Source organism: Canis aureus, chromosome 11, assembly GCF_053574225.1.
Source record: "Canis aureus isolate CA01 chromosome 11, VMU_Caureus_v.1.0, whole genome shotgun sequence".
NCBI lineage: Eukaryota > Metazoa > Chordata > Mammalia > Carnivora > Canidae > Canis > Canis aureus.
The window spans coordinates 38,698,160-38,722,917 of record NC_135621.1 but is presented as its reverse complement, the minus strand read 5'-3'; the positions used below and the strand labels follow the sequence as shown (position 1 = coordinate 38,722,917).

The following is a 24,758-nucleotide window of genomic DNA, read 5'->3' as shown; positions in this document are numbered from 1 at the left end:
GCCATTTTTTATGTCTAAATGCATACGGGGCACTTGGGAAAGATAATTTACACTCACTTTAGGACACTTTGGAGTAAAAGTGCGATGTCTCCTTTAACAATTTAGGGAAGTAAACAATATGTTACAATGGAAATCTGTCTAAATCCTATATACTCAGGGTGTTTAAGAAGTGACCCTATTAACAAATTTTAAAAAGGCACATACCTCCACACCTGTGCATGCGTGAAACCCTCCCCCTAACCCCGCAAGAAGATAAACCTGATCAATGTGAGAAGATCAATGTGAGAATATCAACACAATTAAAACAGAAAGACTTTAAGATAAAGAAACTTGACCTCATGTTATGGAGGGTGGAGGGAAAGGTTGTAATATTATTGAGAATAGAAATAGTCGGGCAGCCCGGGTGGCTCAGTGGTTTAGTGCCACCTTCAGCCCAGGGCCTGATCCTGGAGACCCGGGATCGAGTCCCATGTCGGGTTCCCTGCATGGAGCCTGCTTCTCCCTCTGCCTGTGTCTCTGCCTCTGTCTCTCTCTGTGCCTCTTATGAATAAATAAATAAAATCTTTAAAAAAGAGAGAGAATAGAAATAGTCACATAATATTTTGTATATAATGTCAGACTCTGGGATATAACAATATGGTTTGAAAGTATTGACGACTAAATGGACTCAGAAAACACCCAGGGCAAACATTGACCAAGATAAATATGATGTGAGCCACAAAGGGAATGTTAAATTTTCTACAAACCACTTTAAAAACATGAAAAAATAGGGGGAATAAATATAAATAATTGAATGTAACTCAATTATGTTGAAAATGTTTTCATCTTATCATGTAATAATACAAAAAAATTATTGAGATAGCTTACATTTAATTTTTCATACTCAGTCTTTCAATTTCAATGTGTATTTTACACTCAGAACATTTCAAACCAGACTAGCCATATTTCAGGTGCTCGATAGTCATAGGAGGCTACTGGCCACTGTGTTAAACTGAGCAGGTCTGGGGTATGGCAGTGTCTTTCCCTCACTGTTCATTCTATTCCAGCCACCTGGGTCGGAGGAGGTTACATCAATGGGACAGCCGAAGCAGTGTATGTACCAGATTATGGTCTAGCTTGGGCTCAGGCACCAATTGGATATTCTCTTAGTCTGATTTTAGGTAAGTGAAAGTTTAAACCTTAGTGACCCACTCAGTAAAGCATAAAGAAGAGGAGTACAAATAACAAGTGAAATAATGAGTCAAACTGTGAATAACTATTGTGGAAAAAAATGTTACCAGGAATCTCTCAAGTACCTGCTACCAGAAGTCGGTAACAATAATGCTTAGATTATTTGATCTCTTGATTACGGAATATGTTTTTTAAAAATCCCTTGATCTATGGTAAGAGAATAGTGAATTTCTTAACATATGATTTTTTTCTTTTAAAAATAGTAAAGATATCATTAACAATGAATCAACTTGAATTGTACCCGAATTTCTTTGTGTAAATCAAACTAAGAAAAGGTCAAGAATATTATATAACAGAGTTCTTTTTTTTCTTTCATTTAAAATACATTTATTGGATCTTGAGCTTAATTAGTATCTGAATGCTATGGTGGGTGATACAAAGGCATTTTAGTGCGTGTCACACTGGTCCATGTTTTTCAATCCACATGCCTCAGATATACCATCCAATGGCCCTTTGGATGCATACAATGACAAAGGTGTTAAGAAATTCATGTTTGATTGCTAAATATGTGTTGGTTCTGTACTCACACTATATTTCAGACTGGTTCCTCCACACAAATAAGTGTTCTAAAAATTTATTTCCCTTGAGAAATTATAGCATGGTAAAAAAAGTTGGCAAAGACTATTATATTATGTATTTTTTTATTTTCTCACAAACATTTGTTTAATTTATTTTAGGTGGTTTGTTCTTTGCAAAGCCTATGCGTTCCAAGGGATATGTGACCATGTTAGACCCGTTTCAACAGATCTATGGAAAACGCATGGGTGGGCTCCTATTTATTCCCGCTCTAATGGGAGAAATGTTTTGGGCTGCAGCCATTTTCTCTGCCTTAGGTAAGGACCTCTGCCTCTCTCTGGTTAAGGGAACATCACATACACAACTTTACTCCCTTAAAGCCCCAGGCCAGGCCACCTGCAGCTTCCCTCACCTGGGTGAATGCAACCATCTCCCTGTTTATTGCTCAGACTTCCTCCTCTAGTCTATTCTTCTGAAATGCAAATCGGATTTTGTTCCTTTACTGTTCTTTTCCAAACTTTTAAGTGGGTGCATAGGCTTTTTATGACTTAGACTCTGATTCCTCTCACCATCCCTTCCCCTCCTTCCAGAACTCTAGGCCTCACCTCCTTTCTTGCCTCTAACACTGTGCAAGTGCAGGTGCCCTCTGCTTCTGACTTGTTCCCTGCCTGCCCTTTTGCACATCTGCCAAGCCAACCAGGAGATGTCCTTCAATCTTCTCTTACATGTCACTTACTTGGACCAGTAATCCTGACCGTGCTGTGGGCTTCCTTAGGCACCTGGAATTTTGTTTTCATTGGACTTGTCACTTTGTATGATTATGTGCCCGTTAATCTATATCAAGCCCAAATCCAACTTCTCAAAAGGGATTATAAATTTCTTGAAGGCAGGACTTGTGTCCTGTTAATAGTAGTAATCTTAATCACAAATGAATGAATGAGTAAATTATCTCTACTTTCTTCAAAAGAGAAAAAGAAAAACATCACTTGTTTTCTCAATGTAATCCTAAAGTACTGGTTTAGGGATCTAGAAAATGAACCTAGAGTCCTTAGGGTTTAACTTACTACCAAGTCCAATTAATGCTAAGGACAAATTATCCTTGGCCCACTGATTCTCAACCCACTTGTAAGGTTTAGAAAACAGGAGATTTCAGTGGGATAGCGGGAGATCTTCAGTCAGGCTTCATAACCTTCCTTTTGATCACGGGGAAATACAGATCATTTCACTGAGTGTTGAGTTCCTTCTCGCAGATCAACAGAGTTGGAAGTTTCACAACCTTCCTCACTGAAATATGTCCATATTTAACATCCAGGCATCTACATATGTTTCTCTTTATCTCATCTTACAAATGAAGATAAAGGGCTCCAGTCTACAGCTAGACCCAAAGTAATCAAAGCAAAAGTAAGATAAGATGAATGTCCTTCAGTTTTTCCTTCCTTCCCATATGATCTTCTGCACTGTTTCTTATATTCCACACATGAGTGAAACCATATAATAATTGTCTTTCTCTGACTTACTTCGCTCAGCATAATACTCTCCAGTTCCAGTCATTAGAGAGGGAGACAAACCATGAGAGACTTTTAACTATAGAAACAAACAGAGTTGCTGGAGGGGAGGTGGAGGCAGGTGGGATAGCTGGGTGATGGGCATTAAGGAGGGTATGTGATGTAATGAGCACTGGGTGTTATACACAACTAATGAATTACTGAACACTACACCTAAAACTAAGGATGTACTATATATTAGCTAATTGAATCTAAATTTTTTTTAAAAGATGAATGTCCTTCTATGGTATATATTCCATACCACAAACTTGTCTTTTGGTTTCAGTATTATTATCAGATCTGTCCTCTGTAATATCAGATATTAGTTTATATTACCTTTCACACGTTTCTTTTTCAAACTCCCATATAATCTTACCTTCTTGGTCTCCAACTGTAAAATGAAGAGATGATTTGGTGTAGAAGAGAGTTTGATAGCTATAAAGTAACATATACCTCAGTGGAAAATGTTGCACTTTCTTGGTGCAATATAATAATATGCCATAATTACCACTGCACTTATATCCTAATGAAATTATGTGTAAAAATGCACCTTTCTTCCCACCTTGCTCTCATTAGCCAAGAAGCAATGGGTAGTTTATTTGTCATTGGTTTCAACACTAGAAAATGTTGGTTTTAAGAACAAACTGCCTGCTGAGATATTAAAAAGGGAGTGGGCTGAATAGCTAACAGAATACAAAATGTTCACTCTCATCAAATAAAGATCAATCTATACAATTGAGCCCTGAAGGGAGAATTGAATTAATAAACTAATATTTCCTTCTTTTGAAAAGATTTATTTATTTTAGAAAGAGAGCATGAATGGGGGAGGGGCAAAGGGAGAATGAGAGAGAGAGAGAGAGAGAGAAAAGAAGATGCCCTGCTGAGCATGGAGCCCAACATGGAGCTAGATGTCCCAACCCTGAGATCATAACCTAAGCCAAGATCAAGAGTCAGACACTCAACCAACTCAGCCATCCAGGCGTCTTTTGGTTTCAGGTGCCCCAACTAATTTCTAAAGTATTTTGGAAATATAAACTTGAACTAAACTCTGAACTTGCTTCAATTAATTATTTTTGTATATGAGCATGTGTCTCTATGTCTGTGTGTATGTCAATATATATGTAAAATATTAGGATATATATACATATCAACATAGATGCACACACATATCAAACAACATGTATAAAAACATTGCTGCTATTGCTTGAAATATATGCTCTGGTAAAGAAAATAGTTTTTTTAAAAGATTTTGTTTATTTATTCATGAGAGACACAGAGAGAAAGTCAGAGACATAGACAGAGGGAGAAGCAGGCTCCATGCAGGGAGCCTGACGTGGGACTTGATCCCGGGACTCCAGGATCATACCCTAGGCAGAAGGCAGGTGCTAAACTGCTGAGCCACTCAGGGATCCCAAAAAGATGTATTTTTAAATTAATACATATTTTCTTCAAAAATAATAGTTGGACGTAATTCAAAATTAGTGTTTATTAGAAATAACTTGGAATACTTAAGAATAGACAAATACAATATCTATTACCACTTTCCTGTGAATGTGCTTAGTTCACCACAGAAACTTAGGAGAATTTTAAACTATCTTCTTACCATAAATGGACAACATCCTTTACAAACATTTTTTTAAGAAATGTATCTGTAAGGGGCACCTGGGTGGTTCAGTCAGTTAAGCATCCAACTCTTGATTTTGGCTCAGTTCATGATCCCAGGGACTTGGGATCAATCTTCGCATCAGCCTCCACACTCAGACTAGGGTCTGCTTGGAATTCTCTCTCTCCCTCTCTGTCTGCCCTTCTCCAAAATCATGCATTCTCTCTCTCTAAATAAGTAAATAAATAAAATCTTTTAAAGATGTATATTTACACTTCTCACAGCTCAAATTCAGTGAATTTTATGATTTTATTTATAGTATGTTTATTTTATGGCTGCATGAATAAAGTAATATTTCATTAGCAGGTAATTTATTTTACTCACTACAAATGATGGAATTATCTAGAAAATATTTTAAAGAAAAATTAATCCCAATCTTAATAGTAATAGAAAAGTGGGAGACTTCTTTAAAACCACTGAGTTACAACCAAATGGTAGTACTTACCAGTATCCAAATCTTTAGAATCCTAGTCCAGTGATCTTTCTTCTATAGCATACAGCCTCCTTCCCTTCCTTTTGGAGGTGTAGAATTAATAAAATTTTCACTAATGGGTAGAAAATTAAACAGCAACCCAAAGAGGCAGGGTAATAATTGTACTTAGAAATGTTATTAAAATAGAAAACCAGACCAAAAGAAGAATGGCAAAGAATTGCAACTAAAGTTTCAACATGAAGTAAATAATTGCAAGGGGGAAAAAAAGCCTGTTAAATATCCATACAACAATAACTCAGTCAATTACCCAAAGTCATTTATAAATAATTGACTACCTTCCATTGTCTTCATCTTCCAATTCCTTGTCAGTCTTTTCCTTTTATTCATTTGCTTTACTCAAGAAAATAATTTTGTTACCATATTCAAAGCACTAAGAAAAAAATTCTTGAAAAATTGTATTGTTATCTTAGATCAAAATATTTTATACTGCTCCTTGAGAAAAAATGAATGCATTTTCATCTCTAGTAGGTTGCACACACTGTTAGCATGCAACTGAGAAGTGGTGGCAGAATATAAGATCGCAATTAATGATATTAAAAAATCACAGATTTGTTCCAAGTATGTTAGCATTCCTATAATTGCTACATTTAACAATATAAAATATAAAATATGTAGCTTTTGAGAACAATGGGAAAAGAGTTTAGAAAGCAGCAAGTGAATGCTGAGAGAAGTCCAAGAGCCATAGTGGTCTAATTGTACATTCTCTAATATTCTCATCCAAGATATAGACATCAACAAACTCAATAAACAAAGACATAAAGTAAGAAAAACTTAAATTTTATTTCTAAGACAGGCTTAAAACTCTGATAATGAAAATTACTTAAAAATCTCAGTTGGCTCAGCGGTTTAGTGCCGCCTTCAGCCCAGGGTGTTATCCTGGAGACCTGGGATCAAGTCCTGCATCGGGCTCCCTGCATGGAGCCTGCTTCTCCCTCTGCTGTCTCTGCCTCTATCTCTCTCTGTGTGTCTCTTGTGAATAAATAAGTAAAATCTTTTTTTAAAAAAAATCTCAATTGAAATCTAGGGCCCTTCAACACATTGGTGTCCTAGCAGTAGGACTGGAATAAAATTTGCTAATTTTATTATTTTCATCTACACACTTGTCTTAAACCTTGGTACCTTATACCACCCATCATCTAAAAAAAGCTAACAAGGGGGCTCCTGGGTGGCTCAGTTGCTTAAGTGTCTGACTCTTGGTTTTGGATTCGGTGTTGATTTCATGGGTCATGAGATTGCGCCTCATGCTGGGCTTTGTACTCAATGGGAGTCTGCTTGGATATTTTCTCCCTCTTCCCCTTCCCCTGCTCTCTCTCTCTCTCTCTCTCTCTCTCTCAACAATAAATAAATACATCTTTAAAAAATAAAAATAAATGAAAATAAAAATGAATTTTAAAAGCTAGCAGGGGTCAGAATTAATGGAAAATGGGTGATTGGGCTTATCTCAAGGATATGAGTAAGTATATTGCATATATTTAATTAAGTCTGTTTCAGATAGGTAGTAAAATTATTTCGGGTTCTTATAGTAGTACTAAATTTAGTATACTTCATGGAATTCTGAAGTCATGTCATGAATTTTGGGTGTCCCACATAAATAAGTTACCAGAGCATAAATTTCAGAGAGAAAGAATGTGTTAAATATATGTAGATTTATATACGTAAGTATATATATGTATATACATATTTAAGTTATAGAGATTATAAGATTTTGATATGAAAACTTACATTAACTGTTATCATCCAATACTTTTCACATGACACAGGGAAATACCTACTGTCACGGAACATTCAATATATCCTTAAACAGAAAGTGGAATCCATTTGAGTACCTTGACCACAGTGTTCTCTTGTCTGCTTTCTTCAGGAGCCACCATCAGTGTGATCATTAGTGCCAACGTGCAAGCTTCTGTCATCGTCTCTGCATTGATTGCCACTCTGTATACACTAGTGGGTGGTCTCTACTCTGTGGCTTACACGGATGTAGTTCAGCTTTTCTGCATCTTCATAGGCCTGGTAAGTGGAGTCATTTGCAGACTTTCCTTCTTCTTTTCCTTTCCTCTCCTTTTTCTTTCTAAAAGGTACTGTGGTATTATGCTAACTCAGCAAAAATTAATAGAAATGTCATTTTCTGTCATGAGTAATACATAGTAGATCACATACCATTTGAAATTTTAAATTTCTCAGTGAATTAATTGGACAAAAAACTGTAGTCATTTTGTTAGATTTTAACAGAAAATATGCCCTCAATTTAATTCTTAAAAAGGCCTAGGGCTTCCTTCCCTTCATGCCTACATTTGATGGAAACTTATGTGTGCTATTCCTTGAGTTTGAAGGCAACATACTTTATTCAGAGTTAAAATGTAAACATTGGTGCTCACCTACATTAGTCTTTCTTTTTAAAAAAGATTTTGTTTATTTATTTGATATAGAAAGAGAGAACACGAGACAGGGGCAGAGGGAGAGGGAGAAACAGGCTTCTCTCTGAGCTGGGAGCCTGAGGCAGGGCTGGATCCCAGGACCCTGAGATCATGACCTGAGCTGTAGGCAGATGCTTAACAGACTGAGACACCCAGGTGCCCCCTGCACTGGTCTCTTAATCTCCCCCTTGTATTCATTTTAGTTGATCTGTAAGACTTCTCATAAGACAGAAATTATCCCATTGGAAAAACTGTGGGTTTCAATATTAATCATCACTATCTGGGGTCTAAAAACAAAGAAAAGGCTTAATTATATAGGCACTAGAAAGGTTTGTTATGTATTGTTTATAAGTTCTAAATTAAATTAGGAAATATATGTGTGTTTTATTCAGTAAAAAGTACTGTATAATTATGAGATGTATTACTTGTATTATGTTAAGAGTGCTTTGGTGTGTTATGAACACATTTTAGTCAACGTTGAGCCTTTGTAAGCTCAACATCTTAAAATGTGAAGACTATATTACTTTATATACAATAATATTCAACACCTAAGACATATCAAAGAAAATGGTGTGAGTACTCCATGCTGGGCACTGTAGCGTAGTACTCACTCACATGTATTTTATCTCAGAGACATAGTGTGTAGGGCTGGTGCCCTCACAGATAGGCCACAGAGGAAGTTCAGACTGCACATCGTGATACCCTTCCCATGGATGATTAAAGCACCTTTGAGCCTCCTCTTTTTTCCTCATAATGAAAAGCTCTTCCCTCTATTTTGGTGTTTACACTAGACACTTAGAAATGAAAAATGGAGTCGAATCTCATACTCACTTTTTGTTTTGTTTTGTTTTTTTTTATTGTCTAGAATCTTTAATAATGGCAGGAAAATTTTAAAAGAAATGACTACAACTAAAATTATAGTTAAGCCATAAATTTACATCTGCTAGCAATAATCACAACATTTCCTCTTTTCCCCTAGTGTCTATGTGCATTTCATGGAATTTCATTCACTAGTGTCTTAATTGAATTCAAGTCAATTTAATTCTCAATCAATTTAATTTGAATTGCCAAAACCAAATGGACAGTGCTGAAATTCAGAATTCTCCTTAGCATCATCATAAACTTCCAAAAATAAATCTCTGTTTGGAACTTTGGAGGCAAGGTTGGTTTGACAATGACAAACTTCTTAGCTGAGGCACTTGATATACTAAGAAAGCCAACACCAGGGATGAAGCTATTTATTCTCGGTAGATGTAATTTCTCATTGCTTTTCATGAGGTCAGAACTTAAAACACACAGGAGCATAAATCAAGCATGCCAGTATAAAGATGATAGGACAAATATATGTGAGATAGATGTTAGAGTGGTTTTCTGCTACAAAATGTAACTAAACTGATAAGGAATCAAGTTCTTTTGATTACTAGTTAAGAGCCTATTGACTTGACTGAGTAAAAGGCCAACTATGGTTTGTTATCCAAGCTTCAAAAGACTATGCATGCACACTTAATTAATGAAGCAACTCACACCTTAAACTATCCCCTTTTCTCAAATTCTCCAATTCTGTTGATTTTATCACCATCCTTGGAGCTTGACAACTGTAAACTTGAGGTTCATCTGTTCATCTTCCCCCTCTGATCTCTTTCTTCCTACTAGAATCTAGGAGCTGCTCGATCTCCCTTCATAATCCTTTTCAGTACCAATGTCTTTCCATTTCCAATATCATGGCTCTACTTTAGGCCTTCATCTAGATCATACCAGTTCACCTACTGCTTATCCTGACTCCTCCTTCTCCTAAGCTCACTGTTCACATCTGTGATATTAAAATGCAGAAGAAATCTACTAAAATCTTTTTATAAGTCAGAAGAAATGCTTCTAGCTTCCAGTTGCCTATAAAACAAAATATAAATCCCTTAGCTTGCAATTAAAATTTCTTGCCATGTATTTATGTTTCTCTCTCCCATGTTCCTAACCCACTCCCACACCAGCAAACCTTGTCACACAAGAAATATGTGCATACACACTTTATGTTCTTCTCCTCTTTGCCTTGTTCCATTTAGATGATCTCTCCATTCTCTTCCTTCTATTAGCACTGAGCTCACCCTTGAAGTTTTGTTTCACTCACCAAGTTCTCAGTTAGATTTTTCATTGTCACTTTATTAATGGACATCTTTTACTAACTCAAAGAAAACATTAAAAGTTAATATGCCAATATACCTATGTTCTCAAATTTAATATTTTCTTTCAAAGGTTGGCTGACTGCTCCTATAATTGATATGACATGATAAAATTAAGCACAGGCATGGATAATATGTTACTAACTTTTGTAAATCAGTATTTCATGGCATCCCACAGAGAACATGATTCTAGGTTTTTCTCTGGTGGACAGGAAGAACAACTGAGCTTTTGTGGTCTATTAGAAAACAAAGTGTGTGGCTAAACCGTGCATATATAAGACAGGCAAAAGTCATAGATTAACTATGTCACATTCCTCTTTGGTTACAGTGGATCAGCGTCCCTTTTGCCCTGTCACATTCTGCAGTTACTGACATTGGGTACACTGCTCTGCATGCCAAGTACCAAAAGCCTTGGCTGGGGACCATTGAATCATTTGAAGTCTACACTTGGCTTGATAGTTTTCTGCTGTTGGTAAGTAATGCCGTTAACTGAGGAATGTAATCTCATTTTTCCTAAAATCAAATGCATTTTTAAGATTTTAAGGTTTATATGTTAATTTCACCTGCTGACTCATGTCTCTTTCTGCACTGACTACTTCTCGTTGGAAGGATGGAGCCACTTACTGACTATGGTAGCTGACTAGTGTCAAAGTGGAGAGAGTGTAAAGTCTTAAAGAGACAATGTCTATGGAGTAATGTATGGCATATCCACATTTCTGTTGTGCTGTAAGTAAGGAACACCATGCCCTAGCCACAGAGACTTCCCCAATCTGAAACCAAGCCATCAAATGTTTTAATTTGGATTTTGGATTTAAGGCATTAAAACCAACTTCTTCTAAAATAAATAATCCATTTGGTCTTTAATTACTGAATAAGTAAATTATTGCCAAAGAGTTTTTAGTACAGACAGAAGTTTGGAAAGGAGGTGTCACTCAGGAAAGATGCCAAGAAGAAGCACTGGTAAGTCAGAGATAGCTTAGGAACTTACAGAACTTTTGGGTGAAGGTGTTGGCAGTGAGATGTGGGGCACAGAAAAAATAAAGGAAGATCACATATTGAGGGAAGAGGGGGAAAGCCAAAAGAACCTGTCCGACTTTGTGATTTTGCTAATTGGGTTACTAACAAGAATAAAACACTATATTTAATTTCAAAATAAGAAATAGATTAATGTTTATATCAAAATTAAGGGGAAATTATTTTTGTTAACTTTTTAGAGGATTCACAATATTTTGGTGATTTCACTTTGTATTCATGGCCCTTTGCTAAATTTCAGCAGTAAAAGTGTGTGTTGGGACACCTGGGTGGCTCAGAGGCTAAGTGTCTGCCTTTGGCCCAAGAAGTGATCCTGGAGTCCCAGGATCGAGTCCTACATTGGGGTCTCTGTATGGAGCCTGCTTTTCCCTCTGCTTATGTCTCTGCCTCTCTCACTCCGTGTCTCTCATGAATAAAGAAATAAAATCTAAAAAAAAAAAAAAAAAAAGTAGATGTGTCTGTCCCAGTAAAGAAATTCTAGGTAAGAAGGCAGGAAAACATGCAAACAAATTGTTTCCAGTGGTAAGGAGGAGAAATTCTTTCCCAAGTATTGTTAAGAAATGTATTGGCTGACACTTTTCTAGAATGGCTTATAATTATGAATTGAAGGGAGAAAGGGGTTAAATATTATGTGTGTGTGAGATTGTATCAGCATGGCAGGTTTATTTAGGGTTATATGGAGGAGATTATGGCACTCAGAAAAGATCGACAGTCTGTGGATAATCACACCATTGTCTGAGTGAGGGATTTGAATCGAAATGCCTGAGCATTAAGACCCTAAAATCATTTCTCCTACACCACACTTTAGGCCTCAGATGTATTAATCTTTAAGATAAGGCATTATATCCAATGACTAATAAAGTTTCTTCCATCTCAAAAAAATTATATAACTAAGTCATGTTCATTCTTCAAAATGCAGCATAAGTGGATGTGAAATGATAGATGTTGCATGAAAGAATGAGTGAACTGTAGAAGTTAAGCCTTAAAATGTTTCACCAATGATCTCCCATCTTCCAACGGTCTCTCTGCACTTCTGCTTGTCATAAATGACTTGTGGGGTCTTGCTCTGGATATCTCCAAGGTATCTCCCAGCCCTACTCTGAACCTATTCTCTGGCAGTATTCCTCAGCTGGCCTGTCGTGGTGGCTCTTCACAGTTTCCACATGGCAGCCCACCTACCTGCATCTCACTCCTCCTAACCCATCTCCCACCTTGTCATCAGGACTTCTGTTTGTCTGCGGAGGGCAGATTTTACTTTAGTTACAAAGCTCTGATGACTTAAATGTCCAGAAAGATTGGCATGTAAATTGTGGTGTATCAATTCATACAGGCATTGAAGTTATTGATGAATATTCATTGGTAAATAAAATGTTAATGATACTCAGATAATCCTGTCTTACAATGGTTCAGTTTAACAAGTTTTCAACTTTGCATTGATGAGAAAACGATAGCATTCAATATAAACCATACTTTGAATTTTGATCTTTTCCTGGGCTAGCACTGTGTAGTACGAGCCTCTCAGGGTGGTGGGCAGTGGCAGCTAGCCACAGCTCCCAGTTAACCAGGAGACTGAACAAACGATACATTGACAAACATTCTGTACCCATACACCGTGCTGTCTCTCACTTTCAGTATAGTATTCAATAGATTATACAAGATATTCAGCACTTTATTATAAAATAGGCTGTGTGTTAGATGATTTACCCAGCTATAAGCTAATGTCAGTATTCTGAGCATGTTTAAGGCAGGCTAGGTTGAGCTATGATGTTCAAGAGGTTAGGTGTATTAAATGCATTTTTTATTTTGACTTCAGATATTTTCAACTTATGATGGGCTTATGGGGATGTAACCCCATCATAAGTCAAGGAAAATCTGTATTGATTTATAGGTTGCAAACCAAAGGAAAAGTTTTGGAATAATATAGACTTGAGGCATGGATTATGAATTTTAGAATTTCTTCTTTTACTTTTTTTAAAACTTTTGAACATGCATAGCTTCTATAAGGAGGAGATTGCATTGGAATCAATATGTAACAAGCACTCTGAATGGCACAGAGGTGACAATGACAAATAAGACATCCCACAATTTAGAGCCCAGTGAGACAGGCAACGTAATATGGAAAATGCATTCACCAGTTCGGTCATTCATATGATAAATATTTATGAACACTGACTGTATGTGAGTCAGAGAACCATGACAGTGATCACGAGGAAGGTATTTCCACCTCCTCGTTAGCCACTTCTACACCCTGACCTTTCATTAGGCCAATTTCTCAGTGGTCTCAGAGCTGCTTCATTGCTTTTTTTTTTTCTTCCTTTTTCACACTGAATTCTCTGCCAGGTGTTCGCTTCTCTCTCCATCTTTTCCTAGTGACACCCTCTCAGTGTTTAAGGACTGACTCCATGTCAATTCTGCAGGTTTTCGTGATTACCATGCAGCTGTCCTTCCTCCCATCTAACCCTGTCCCTGTTATCTCTGAATAGTTAGTTGTTCATCAATTTCCTTCCCATACAAACCTCTTTATAACAGGCAACAAATTACGTTATAGTTCACTGTCTCCAAAAGTTTCATGATTGCAAATCCTCAATAAGAATTTTAAACACACCCCCACATAGGTATATGTAAGTATTAATTACTCATACATAGCATACTAACACATTTTGTAATCATTTAATAAAAACAATGTAACACATAAGTATGAGGTAAACATGAGTCTAAATAGAAATTCTAATATTTTCTTTGATGCCCTTCTATATTATCTGGGACATTCTGCACACCCCACTCTGGAAAACACTGCCTTGCGTTGACTCTCCTGGTGAGCAGGGAGCTCCAGAGCAAGAACCATTCCCTTGACAACCATCTCATTACCTGGTCCAGAAATATTTATTGGGTTTTATTGATTCAAATAAAAGTTCCTCCTTTGAGAATCTTAATTTTTTTTAGATAATTTTGTGTTGATTAGAACCTCTAGATGAAAACAAATTGTAGGCTTCTTATGGGTAGTTGTAAAGCAGCTTAAAGTAGGTAAATTAAGAATAGATAAGATTGGGTTGTGTAATTATGAAGGAAAAAAACTTGAGGAAATTCTGCACAGTTGAAAACGTGACAATGAGATGATTGCAATTGAGATATTTGACATGTAGGACATTTATGGCACCTCAGAGCCATAGGACGATTGTGATTGTGACTGTCAAAAGAATCTGATTTAAGAATACCTAATAGAGAGACTCCTAACTCTGGGAAATGAACAAGGGGTAGAGGAAGGGGACGTGGGCGGAGGGGATGGGGTGACTGGGTGACAGGCACTAAGGGGGGCACTTGACAGGATGAGCACTGGGTGTTATGCTATATGTTGGCAAATCGAACTCCAATAAAAAAAATTATACAAAAAAAGAAAAAAAGAATACCTAATAGATGTTGTTTGCCTCCACCTCATTCTGAGTCCCTGTTGTTCCCATGCAGATGCTGGGTGGAATCCCATGGCAAGCCTACTTCCAAAGGGTCCTCTCTTCATCCTCAGCCACCTATGCTCAAGTGTTGTCTTTCCTGGCAGCTTTTGGGTGCCTCATCATGGCTCTACCAGCCATACTCATTGGGGCCATAGGAGCATCAACAGGTATATCTCTTGCAGCTTTACTAATTGACCCATGAAGCTTCACTGAAGTAATCAATTACCACACAGTGGCTCTCCCTCCCCCACTTGCCCTCTTACCCCCACATAGTTGATTGTTTCTCATCTTATTCAGATACAAACCTTTATTATAGCATTCAAATCATTATTAAACCTCAGTTCCTCCAAACAGTTTTTGATTGCTCTCCCCACCAATAAAATGTATGTGAGCATACCCTTCCCATGTTAATGTACTTATCAATTATGTATATGTAATCCTGTCAGCAGTGGTTCTCAACCAAAGTGCACATTGACATCATCTGGGGGAAGAGAGGTACTTTAAAAAATACCTATTTCTATTCTACCTCACAGGGATTTAATTTTAATAATCTAAGATGGAGCCAAAGATCAGTGTTTTTTAAAGCCCTTCAGGTGGTCAAATTTGACCTGAGTCGAAAGCTACTGGCTTGCAAATTTACCTGACACCTAAGGACCACTTTGAATTTCAGATTCCTACGTTAAATTTTTAATATTTTGTTAATAAAATGTTTTTTTTCCTTGGGGAAATAAATAAGTGTGTAGGTTAAGGTAGACTTAAGGCACTAAGTCTTAGAGAATAACTTACTCAGAATTGGTTAAAAGAGCATTATGAAATGCTTATCTCCTAGTTAGCATCTATCTAGAACATTTTTTTAAATCTCACCCTTAGCTTAATTGAATTCTTAATTATTCCTAACAGTTATGTATCTATGCTATACAGCGTCCAAGAGCATTTCATGAAAATACATCAGAATAATCCAAATTCAATGGAGTCCTATCGATAGGGGTCATTAAAACAGACTAAAGAAGTTTACCTTTCATTCCACTGTGTTTTGAAAAGATGATACAGGATGATACTCTCATGGCTATTTTGATTTTCAGTTAGTAGAACTACTTACTGGATCATGTAACTTTTATAAGAGCAGTCATGGTCCATAGTGCATACTCTCTATTCCAGTTGTTCATCCGTGTCACAAACAAACACTTAAAAAGATGACTAACAAAGGTAATTGTGTGCCTTTGAATAAAAGATAACATTTATGTCACAATCAGGAAACAAATCTGGCCATGTATATATACTTGTGCATGTGTGTGGGTGAGCTTGTGTGTGTGTGTGTGTGTGTGTGTGCTGTAGAACAACAGACTGAAAAAAATCTTTTTTTTTCTTGGATCAGGTTCACATTGTTGGTTGTTATTTCTGGTACCATAACATCTCAATGAATGCTATAAAATTGGCTTCAATGAATGCTATAAAATTGGCATTCAACAAAGAATGGCTTTGAACAATTGTAGTGGAAAATGGGGGAAGAAAAAAATGGTAGGATCCAAGGGAAATCACCCCTATTTGGTCCTGGAATTATGCCATCAAAGTTAAGCAAAAAAAAAAGGAGCTATACTACTGTGCATTTAAAGATTCCATTGTATTCTTCAGTACATGATAGTATAACTAAACAGTAAAGAACTAAATATTCAAAGGTAAACTTATTGTTCTATTTTTTTCACCATGATTTTTCTCTATCTTGCATGGTGCAGAAGATATTTTTTGTACCCTTTACAATAAAACCTTAGTAGCTATTTTCTAAATAATATGCAAAAACATATTAGACAATGCAGAATTTCATTTGTTAAAAAATTCAATTCAAAGATGTAATTCCTTCTATGAATTCTAGAGTTAAACAGACCAACTCATTATGAAATCTAAATAATCTTATAGCATATTTTACTTAGTGGCTCATCTCAGATTTTGTTGAAGAAGAATAATATGAATGTTGATGAGTCTTAGACTGACAATGGATAAGTTTGTATAATTCAAAACACTCAGGTTTTTGGCTGCATTTAAATAGTTAATGGAAAATTTTGGGAAATACTGCTGACAATGTTTAATTGATCATGCAATTCCTTCGATTATGATAAAAAGACTTAAACTTGCTGAAATAAGAAAAAATACAGATATAATTTCTAAGTTTCAAATTTTAAAACTTGAGAGCACATTTACCTATTTTATTTTTTCCAAAAACCTTTTTATATGCTTGAAGAAACTGCATGTTACTTACTTCGGCTTTGCGGTTTTAAAGAAAACACCTTCATATATATATATATAGTATGGAAATGTGTGGTTGTAGAATTTATCATCTAGTTTTTCTAAATCAGCTTCATCGTGTTATTTTTGTGAGATAAAGCAAATTTATAATACTCTGTAATGAATTTTTACTCCAATGATTAATCTATTGACTAGTATAATTTGATGAATTCCCAGATTTGGCTGAATGTTATCATCATTCAAACCTATGCAATCAGAATCTTTCAGGATAAGAGTCTAGAACTCTGCATTGTAAAGGCATGCCTGAGAGAGCCCTATGTTCATTCAGGTTTGCCAAGAACTTATTTAATCCAATGATGATTCTTCCTTTTACTTCTTGCTTTAACAAGATTAAGCACTTGCCATTCTCTGCCCATTTCTTCCTTATCCTCACGACTGTCAAACTGATTCATTGTTTTTAATAGCCTAACTCACAGACTTAGCCAGAGATGTGCTGCAAAAGGTTGCCTGTGCATCTCTGGTACCCATGCCCTCATGCTTCCTTGAAAGGCTTTTTATCTTTTATGCTTTGAGTCCTTTTATACAGAGTCCAAAATCCTCCTGAAAATGTCAGCCTCATACCTGTACTTTCTACTCAATAAAACAAAGATTTTCCTTTATCTATCATGCCTCCCTATTTCCAATGCAAGAAAAATTTAGTTGGGAGAAAAATAATGTTGAGGGAGCCCCAAAACCAAGTTCCTATACAAGAAAAGGATGGGTGAGAATAGCCCCACTATTGTCTATTCATTAATGCATGTATGGCTGAGGACTGAAACAGTAAGTGTCCTCTCATATCTCCAGCTGGTCGAAGAAATAAATACTCTATGCTTTTGTTTTATGATGCTTGTTTTCTATGATTCTGTACAGTTTGATGTCACAATTGCAGAAAAGAAATAGATATTAGGTAGGTAGGTAAGTAGATAGATAATAGATGATTGGTAGATAGATGGGCAGATAGATGATAGATTAGATAGATAGATAGATAGATAGATAGATAGATAGATAGATAGATAATAGATAACAGGTCTTATGAATGAGGTTAAGTGTAACCAAAACCTATTAGAAGCCAGAATTGAATATAAAACGATGGACTTCCCACCTTCTCAGACCAACATACCCTGTTAGATTTCTAGACCTAATTATAGAATTCTCCTCTGATTAGACTAATTCATGCATTCTGAATTTATTTCAAGAGCTCCTGGTAAATAAGATGACCCCCAGATGGATAAAGAACCTAATGTTTCTTTGGTGGTTGTTTTATTTTTTGTTTCTATTCAACAGACTGGAACCAGACTACATACAGGCCTCCAGATCCCAAGGGCAACAAGGAAGCAGACATGATTTTACCAATTGTTCTGAAGTATCTCTGCCCTGTGTACATTTCTTTCTTTGGTCTTGGTGCAGTTTCTGCTGCTGTTATGTCATCAGCAGATTCTTCAATCTTGTCAGCTAGTTCCATGTTTGCCCGGAACATCTACCAGCTTTCATTCAGACAAAATGTAAGAACAAATTTTTTCAAACATAACATTTTTGTTGTTGTAGTGGTGGTCATCGTTGTATTTATTGTATCTGTAGTATTATGTATTTACTAATATCCTATATTAAAATCTGACCCTACTTTGATTAAGCATACAAGGTTAAATAATGCTGAATTTTATTGAAGCTCTACATGAACGTGTTTAATGCATGTTATCAATCATGTTGGTATGGAAGGAAACAAATCAAAGCGAGAAACTTCAAAAGGTACAGTCATATTGCTGTAATTTACATTTCTTGTCCTTCTAATGAAAGAGTCATGAAACCTAAAATATCTTAGAAAAACTTTGAGTTACATCTAGTATGACAAGAAATGTGAAGTAGAACATGATGAGTAAATTATTTCATGGGCATTTGTGTAGCATCTGTCCCTCTTTTCGCTTAAACTCCTAAGTCCACTTTGGTGTGAAAGTTGTTGCTCAGTGTAATGGACTTTATTGAATCAAGTAGATGCAGAACAGTGCTGTTATGTCACTGAGAAGCCAATAACCCCTATCCACTTTCTTCCTTCACCAAGGCTTTGCCTTTCTCAAGTTTTCCTAGGTGAAAACAAAATGCTCCCAGTTATTTTTACAGTGGCTGGCTTTAAAGATGCTAGGAGTCCCAGGAGACAGCAAGCCAGAGTGGGTCATGCCTCCTCATAGCCACATAGGAATTACTACTTAACATGTAAAGTATGTGACATCCTTTCTTGCATTATTATTGCCCTATGACAGCACATAAGTTCATCTTACCTCTCCCCTGCACATTCAGGGAAAGATGTAGCTGCCAGTGCTTCCTGTACATGACACACAAAAACCCCTCCCAAAGGCCCACCAGAGAGGCCACCTAGATTGCTTGCCTCCTATACCATGGTTTAGGTTGATTTTGCCCAGGTAGAACTATAGGAACCAGGGCAATTGTTCAGACCAGCTTTAAGGCACAGAAATGCATCTCATTCTTCACCTAAATAAGCCAGTGCACTGTGTGAAAAGCTGTCCCTGTGGCAATTTCTTGCAGGCATCAGACAAGGAAATCATCTGGGTTATGCGAATCACAGTGTTTGTGTTTGGAGCTTCAGCCACAGCCATGGCCTTACTAACGAAGACCGTGTATGGGCTCTGGTACCTCAGCTCAGACCTCGTTTACATCATCATCTTCCCACAGCTGCTCTGTGTGCTCTTCGTCAAGGGAACCAATACATATGGGGCCGTGGCAGGTTATGTGTCTGGCCTTTTCTTGAGAATAACCGGAGGGGAGCCGTATCTGTACCTACAGCCCTTGATCTTTTACCCTGGTTATTACTCTGATAAGAATGGCATTTATAATCAGAGATTCCCATTTAAAACCCTTGCCATGGTTACCTCATTCTTATCCAACATTTGCATCTCCTATCTAGCCAAATACCTATTTGAAAGTGGAAAGTTGCCACCCAAATTAGATGTATTTGATGCTGTTGTCGCAAGGCACAGTGAAGAGAACATGGATAAGACAGTTCTGGTCAAAAATGAAAATATTAAATTGGATGAACTTGCACCTGTGAAGCCCCGACAGAGCCTAACTCTCAGCTCCACTTTTACCAATAAGGAGGCCTTTGTCAACATCGACTCCAGCCCAGAAGGATCGGGGACTGAAGATAACTTGTAATGACCCCATCCAAATAAAATACTGTTTTCATGAACAGAGTGCCAATAGCAGGCTAGTCCAGGAAGGATGGGTGGCAGCATATAAAAAAATATACTTTAAGAACAAACAGCATTCAGGAGGTCAAAAATCCATATAAAAGTGCAATTGCACAAATGCAAGTCAAGCTACAAGGAAGCATCTGTGAAAGCAACAGCTTGCATCGATATTTCTCATCCCCATTTGATTCTGACTCTAGTTAGTTTTGTTAAGTATTCAAAATCGAATTAAGCCCTACTCGAAGAACAGAGGGCCAAACAGAGTATTTATCTTTATTCTGAAAAAAAGAAGTAGATACAAAAGAGCAAAGGAAATCAGGTGAACTTGATCCAGACCTTGTCCACTAATATGCTAGTGGGTTTAGTTTATTGTCATTAGTGAATCAGGAGAGGAACTGGCCATCACTCCAATGAATGGTGCAACAAATTAACCAGTGATTATCCTGATGTGTTGATTAATCCCTTCTTTCATGTCCTTAACTAGAATGTTTGCTGAATATGCAATTCATTTCCCTTTTTGTAGTGGCACGACATATTACTCTGAGCACAGATAAAACAAACACACACGACATATTGTGTCGTGGCATTTCTTTAGGTACAAGGTAATAGGAAAATCGAATCCATCTTGTAGAGAAGCACTGGTTCATTTGAGTGTATCTAAGAGCTACCATATGCATTGAGACACGTACCTAGAGGGTGGAAGGCATGATTATTAGGCAACCTTAAAGCAATAAATCAAGAATGCCATCAAGCAGAAGGTGATAGGAAAACGAGTGGATTTTTACCTTCATCTGAGGTTTATATAGTTTTGTTTCATGATAAAAGAAGTAATGTTGTGGTTTCCTATCTAAATTAGTATTGGAAGGGAAATTGAGTCATATGTAAGGTGAGGTAGCAGCATAGCACCAGTTAAGATTAATGAGGCATGAACAGCACCTCTTGATAAAACTAGAAAAACAAAACCCTCTCAATTTTGGACATTCATTAATGAAGATGATTTAGTGTCAAGACAGTAACTCTGTGGCACTTAATGCAAAGCCAATCTTAGGTACTAGACAAATCACACTACAGAGAGTAGATACTGAATTTTAAAATGCAGAAGAAAGCAGAAGTAAAAATATGTACTAAAGGGAAAAAGCCATCAATTTTAACATTTGGCATCCACATAACTTTCATGAGATGGTCATTAAATATTATTTTACTTCTTTTCTGGAGTTAAAAAATACGTGTGTGTGTATATATATATATATATATATACACATTTATATGTATATATATGTGTATATATATGTATAGAGCAGGGATGAGGCATATATATTTGCAATGATTTGTATCCATTTTAGAATTTTAAATGCTTTCCCAGTAGTCACATTGTAGAAATAACAAGGGCTGTGTCTATAAAAACAGAGTGAATTGATAAGCTAAATTATCTGAGCATTTGATCCAATAAAGAAAGGCAACATGACTTATTTAAACTAAAGCACTTTGTCCAAAAACACTTGTTTTGCAATTTGTAGACAAAATGAAGTTAATTCAGTGTTCAACATTAAGCATAAAAGATGTGTTCAAGAAGCTAGAATTCCTTTTTTAAAAATTTTTTAATTGTCTACAAGCATCAAATAATACATCTCCTTTGTTATTAAATATGAGTTAGATTCATCAGGTAATTTATTTATTTATTTTTATCAGGTAATTTTTAAAATATGAATTAAATATTTTACATGTTGAAATGTCCCATATTTTAATGCTTTATCAGAACTTGATGGAGAATATGATGTCACATTCAGAGTCTTTATAGAACATCATCCATACTTGATAATAATGAGAATAATAATAATAATGAGAATTCTTCTCATTCATCAATTTGCTCAGAATCTTCTCTATACCTAGTATACAATGGAGGACTTGGAAAGAAGCTGTAAGTGTGGGAGTCCCAAGATTCTAAGACATGAATGGAGAGAAGAACCCAGGGCAGGAAGCTCACAAAGACAAAGTGCAGTAATGGAAACATTTGGCATGGAAAAGTGATTAACTGTTGGGGATGCAGTTCCTGGCAGATCTGCTCCTTCAGATGTGCCATGCTTTCCAGCACACTGTCTGAATAACTGTACGTACTCCGTCACTCTGAGTTCTTACTTCAACCTAGTTAGGCACCAGATTCCATAGAAAACATCACCTATATTGCAATAGAATACAACAGGGGCTTAGAGTCTCTTACAGTTTACAATTTTACTGGGCAAAAGGTGTCCATATATGTTCAAATATGTGCAATAACTATGTTTAAGTCCAGTGAAATGGAATAAATATTAACAGTGAAAATTTCTTTCATTCCATTCATTAATATCTAATAATAGAAAGATAAAGGGAAAATTTATCTTGTCTAAGATATTAAAAACTAGATAAATAATGTGAATCAACAAATAGTGTCCTATTTTTATTTCACGTTATTTCATACCTACTTTCAAACTAGATTTATAAAAAACTAGTTTAGTATAAAATCCACTAATACATGTGGATTTTAAAGGACAAAAAATGTTGATGATCAAAAAGAATGAAAAAATGATCACAGGGTCATTACGCACATTATCCCATTTCCAGGGAAGGAATACTGTTGTGACACTCAGAAGACATTGCCTAATGCTCATCCCTGCTCTGATTTGACATCATGGGTAATGCTGGTGGCTTTGTATTCTTCCCGCTAGTCAGTTGATTTAATTTTCAAAAATCCATTCTTGATGAAAATAAGACAATGGAAACATGTGATACACTGGCTATATTAACCTCTGGAGGCAATACTTGGATAAAGCATTAAAATAAAACATATTTTATTTTCATACTTCCACATTAATTATAACATGTTTCTTGGGTAATTTAAAATTTTTTCCCACACATATTTTCCAAAACATCAAGCTTGTAGCTGAACTGAAAAGTCATCAGGCTTTCAAGTTCTCAGTGTCAAAATTCAACTTTGTTGCTACAGTTAAAAATAATGAATTTTATGTGAATGTGAAATGAATGTAAGCTTGAAATAAGTGAATCTAATGTAATGGCTATTAGCATTTTTCATTTGGAAATAATGAATTGACATTGTTTTTTAAACATAAAGTGTGACTTTTTCTTCTTAGTTTCTGAGAAAATTTACTCTGGCATCATGTGTAATTTGTTGTAAGTTTGCTATTGAATGGACAGATACATATAATGGTTCTAAACATATATTTTTGTCTGTCAAAATATTATATAAACTATGCTTAAAATAAGTAGATTTGCAGCTCTAATATGTGTAAATGTTTTCAATGTAATGGTATTGTATTAAATTGTGCTGGTGCAATTCAGGAGATCATGTCTAGATTTGGCTTTTTGCGGCCGTCCCTTAAAACAAATATAAGTGGTGCTTCAAGACAACTATGCAATGGAATTGAAATAAACCATCTCATTGTTGGAATGCATACAAAAATGAAATGGAAATGTTTCACCTTGCGTAAGCCTTAGACAATTTGTGATATCATTTCTCAAAAAAATTGAATAATTTTCCCTGGAAAAGAAGTTTTGCCACTGCACACAGGCCTTTCTTTGGGATGAACAAATCAATAAACAGAATATCTATTCCATTAATATCAGAAAATCTGCATCTTAAAAACCAAGTAGCTGTCTGATAATTGCTGATCTAGGATACACAACCAACCACTAAGTGAAGAACTGCTTCTCATTATGTTCTAAGTATGTGCTTTATATCTCTTATCTAACTCTTTCAAAGTGTCTTTAAAAGTGTGATTATATATACTTTCAGAAGAACTTTGTCTTCTTACAGCTTAATCATAAACACTTGTGCATTTGGATATATATGGAGGAAGGGCCTAGAATCAACTTAAGGATGAATGAAGGAAAGAATAATTAGTTATGCAAAGAAATATACCAGTTTATCTGCCATTATGGACACATTTCTGAAAAGCCTATATTTTGTTTTATCACAAATCTATACTATAGGGGGAATTATTAGGAGCTAGAATAGACAATGTGTATTGGAGTCTGTGTATGTCTTTCTTCATTGTAACCCTAGTGTTAAGAGAGTTTAATTTGATCATTAGCATTCTCCTAAGGCAGATATTCTGAGAGCGGTCCAAAGACATGATAAATGATTACTTCTTCATATTTTATACAATCACCCAAAGAAGAACCCCAAAACAGTAAAAAAAAAAAAACAGCCATCACCTGTTATTTAAATACTCTATAATCAAAAAGTATAAGGCAATTTTGTTTTGGTTTTCAGTTGGAAAGCTATGTCTATCTATTTAAAATAAGTACTGCCTTATATATTTTGAAGCCAAAATGCTGTGTTGGTTTATGAAGTTTTGAACCAAGAGCAGTTAAAACAATAAATCAGATAGGACCAAAAGGCTAATGATAGAGTAGTGGATATTAATGAGAGGAATAATTGAAAACAGCCCCCCCCAGTATAGCTGCAAAATGCAGCTGGAGTGAGCCACAGCACAAGAATGGCTCACACTCCTTGGCCTCTGGCCTGATTTTAACATAACTTGGAAGACAGTAGGTAAGAGTAGAAATGCAGAGTAAAGCATATATGGCTTCAAGTAGCTGCTCTGCCTCAGATTGATATCTCAACATTTATAATCTTAGCCAAGCCACTTGACCTCTGGAGCCTCAGTCTCCCAAATGAGAATTGCATTTATCAGTTAGTTATTAGGTTGAAACTATGATACCTAAAGGCTATGAGGTAAATGGAACACACTTAAAAAGTGTAAAGA

The 24,758-nt window shown here is 36.0% G+C and overlaps 1 protein-coding gene across 1 annotated transcript in view; it reads left to right on the top strand.

Moving 5' to 3' along the window:
- Positions 1 to 23,330, top strand: part of SLC5A7 (solute carrier family 5 member 7) — a 28,217-nt gene extending 4,887 nt beyond the window's left edge. The window contains exons 3-9 of the mRNA XM_077914874.1: positions 1,047 to 1,160; positions 1,908 to 2,063; positions 7,308 to 7,456; positions 10,363 to 10,506; positions 14,529 to 14,682; positions 18,080 to 18,297; positions 19,334 to 23,330. Coding sequence (XP_077771000.1) covers positions 1,047 to 1,160; positions 1,908 to 2,063; positions 7,308 to 7,456; positions 10,363 to 10,506; positions 14,529 to 14,682; positions 18,080 to 18,297; positions 19,334 to 19,960 — 1,562 coding nt within the window. The 3' untranslated portion in view covers positions 19,961 to 23,330. The remainder of the gene's footprint in view (positions 1 to 1,046; positions 1,161 to 1,907; positions 2,064 to 7,307; positions 7,457 to 10,362; positions 10,507 to 14,528; positions 14,683 to 18,079; positions 18,298 to 19,333) is intronic.
- The last annotated feature ends 1,428 nt before the right edge of the window (positions 23,331 to 24,758 follow it).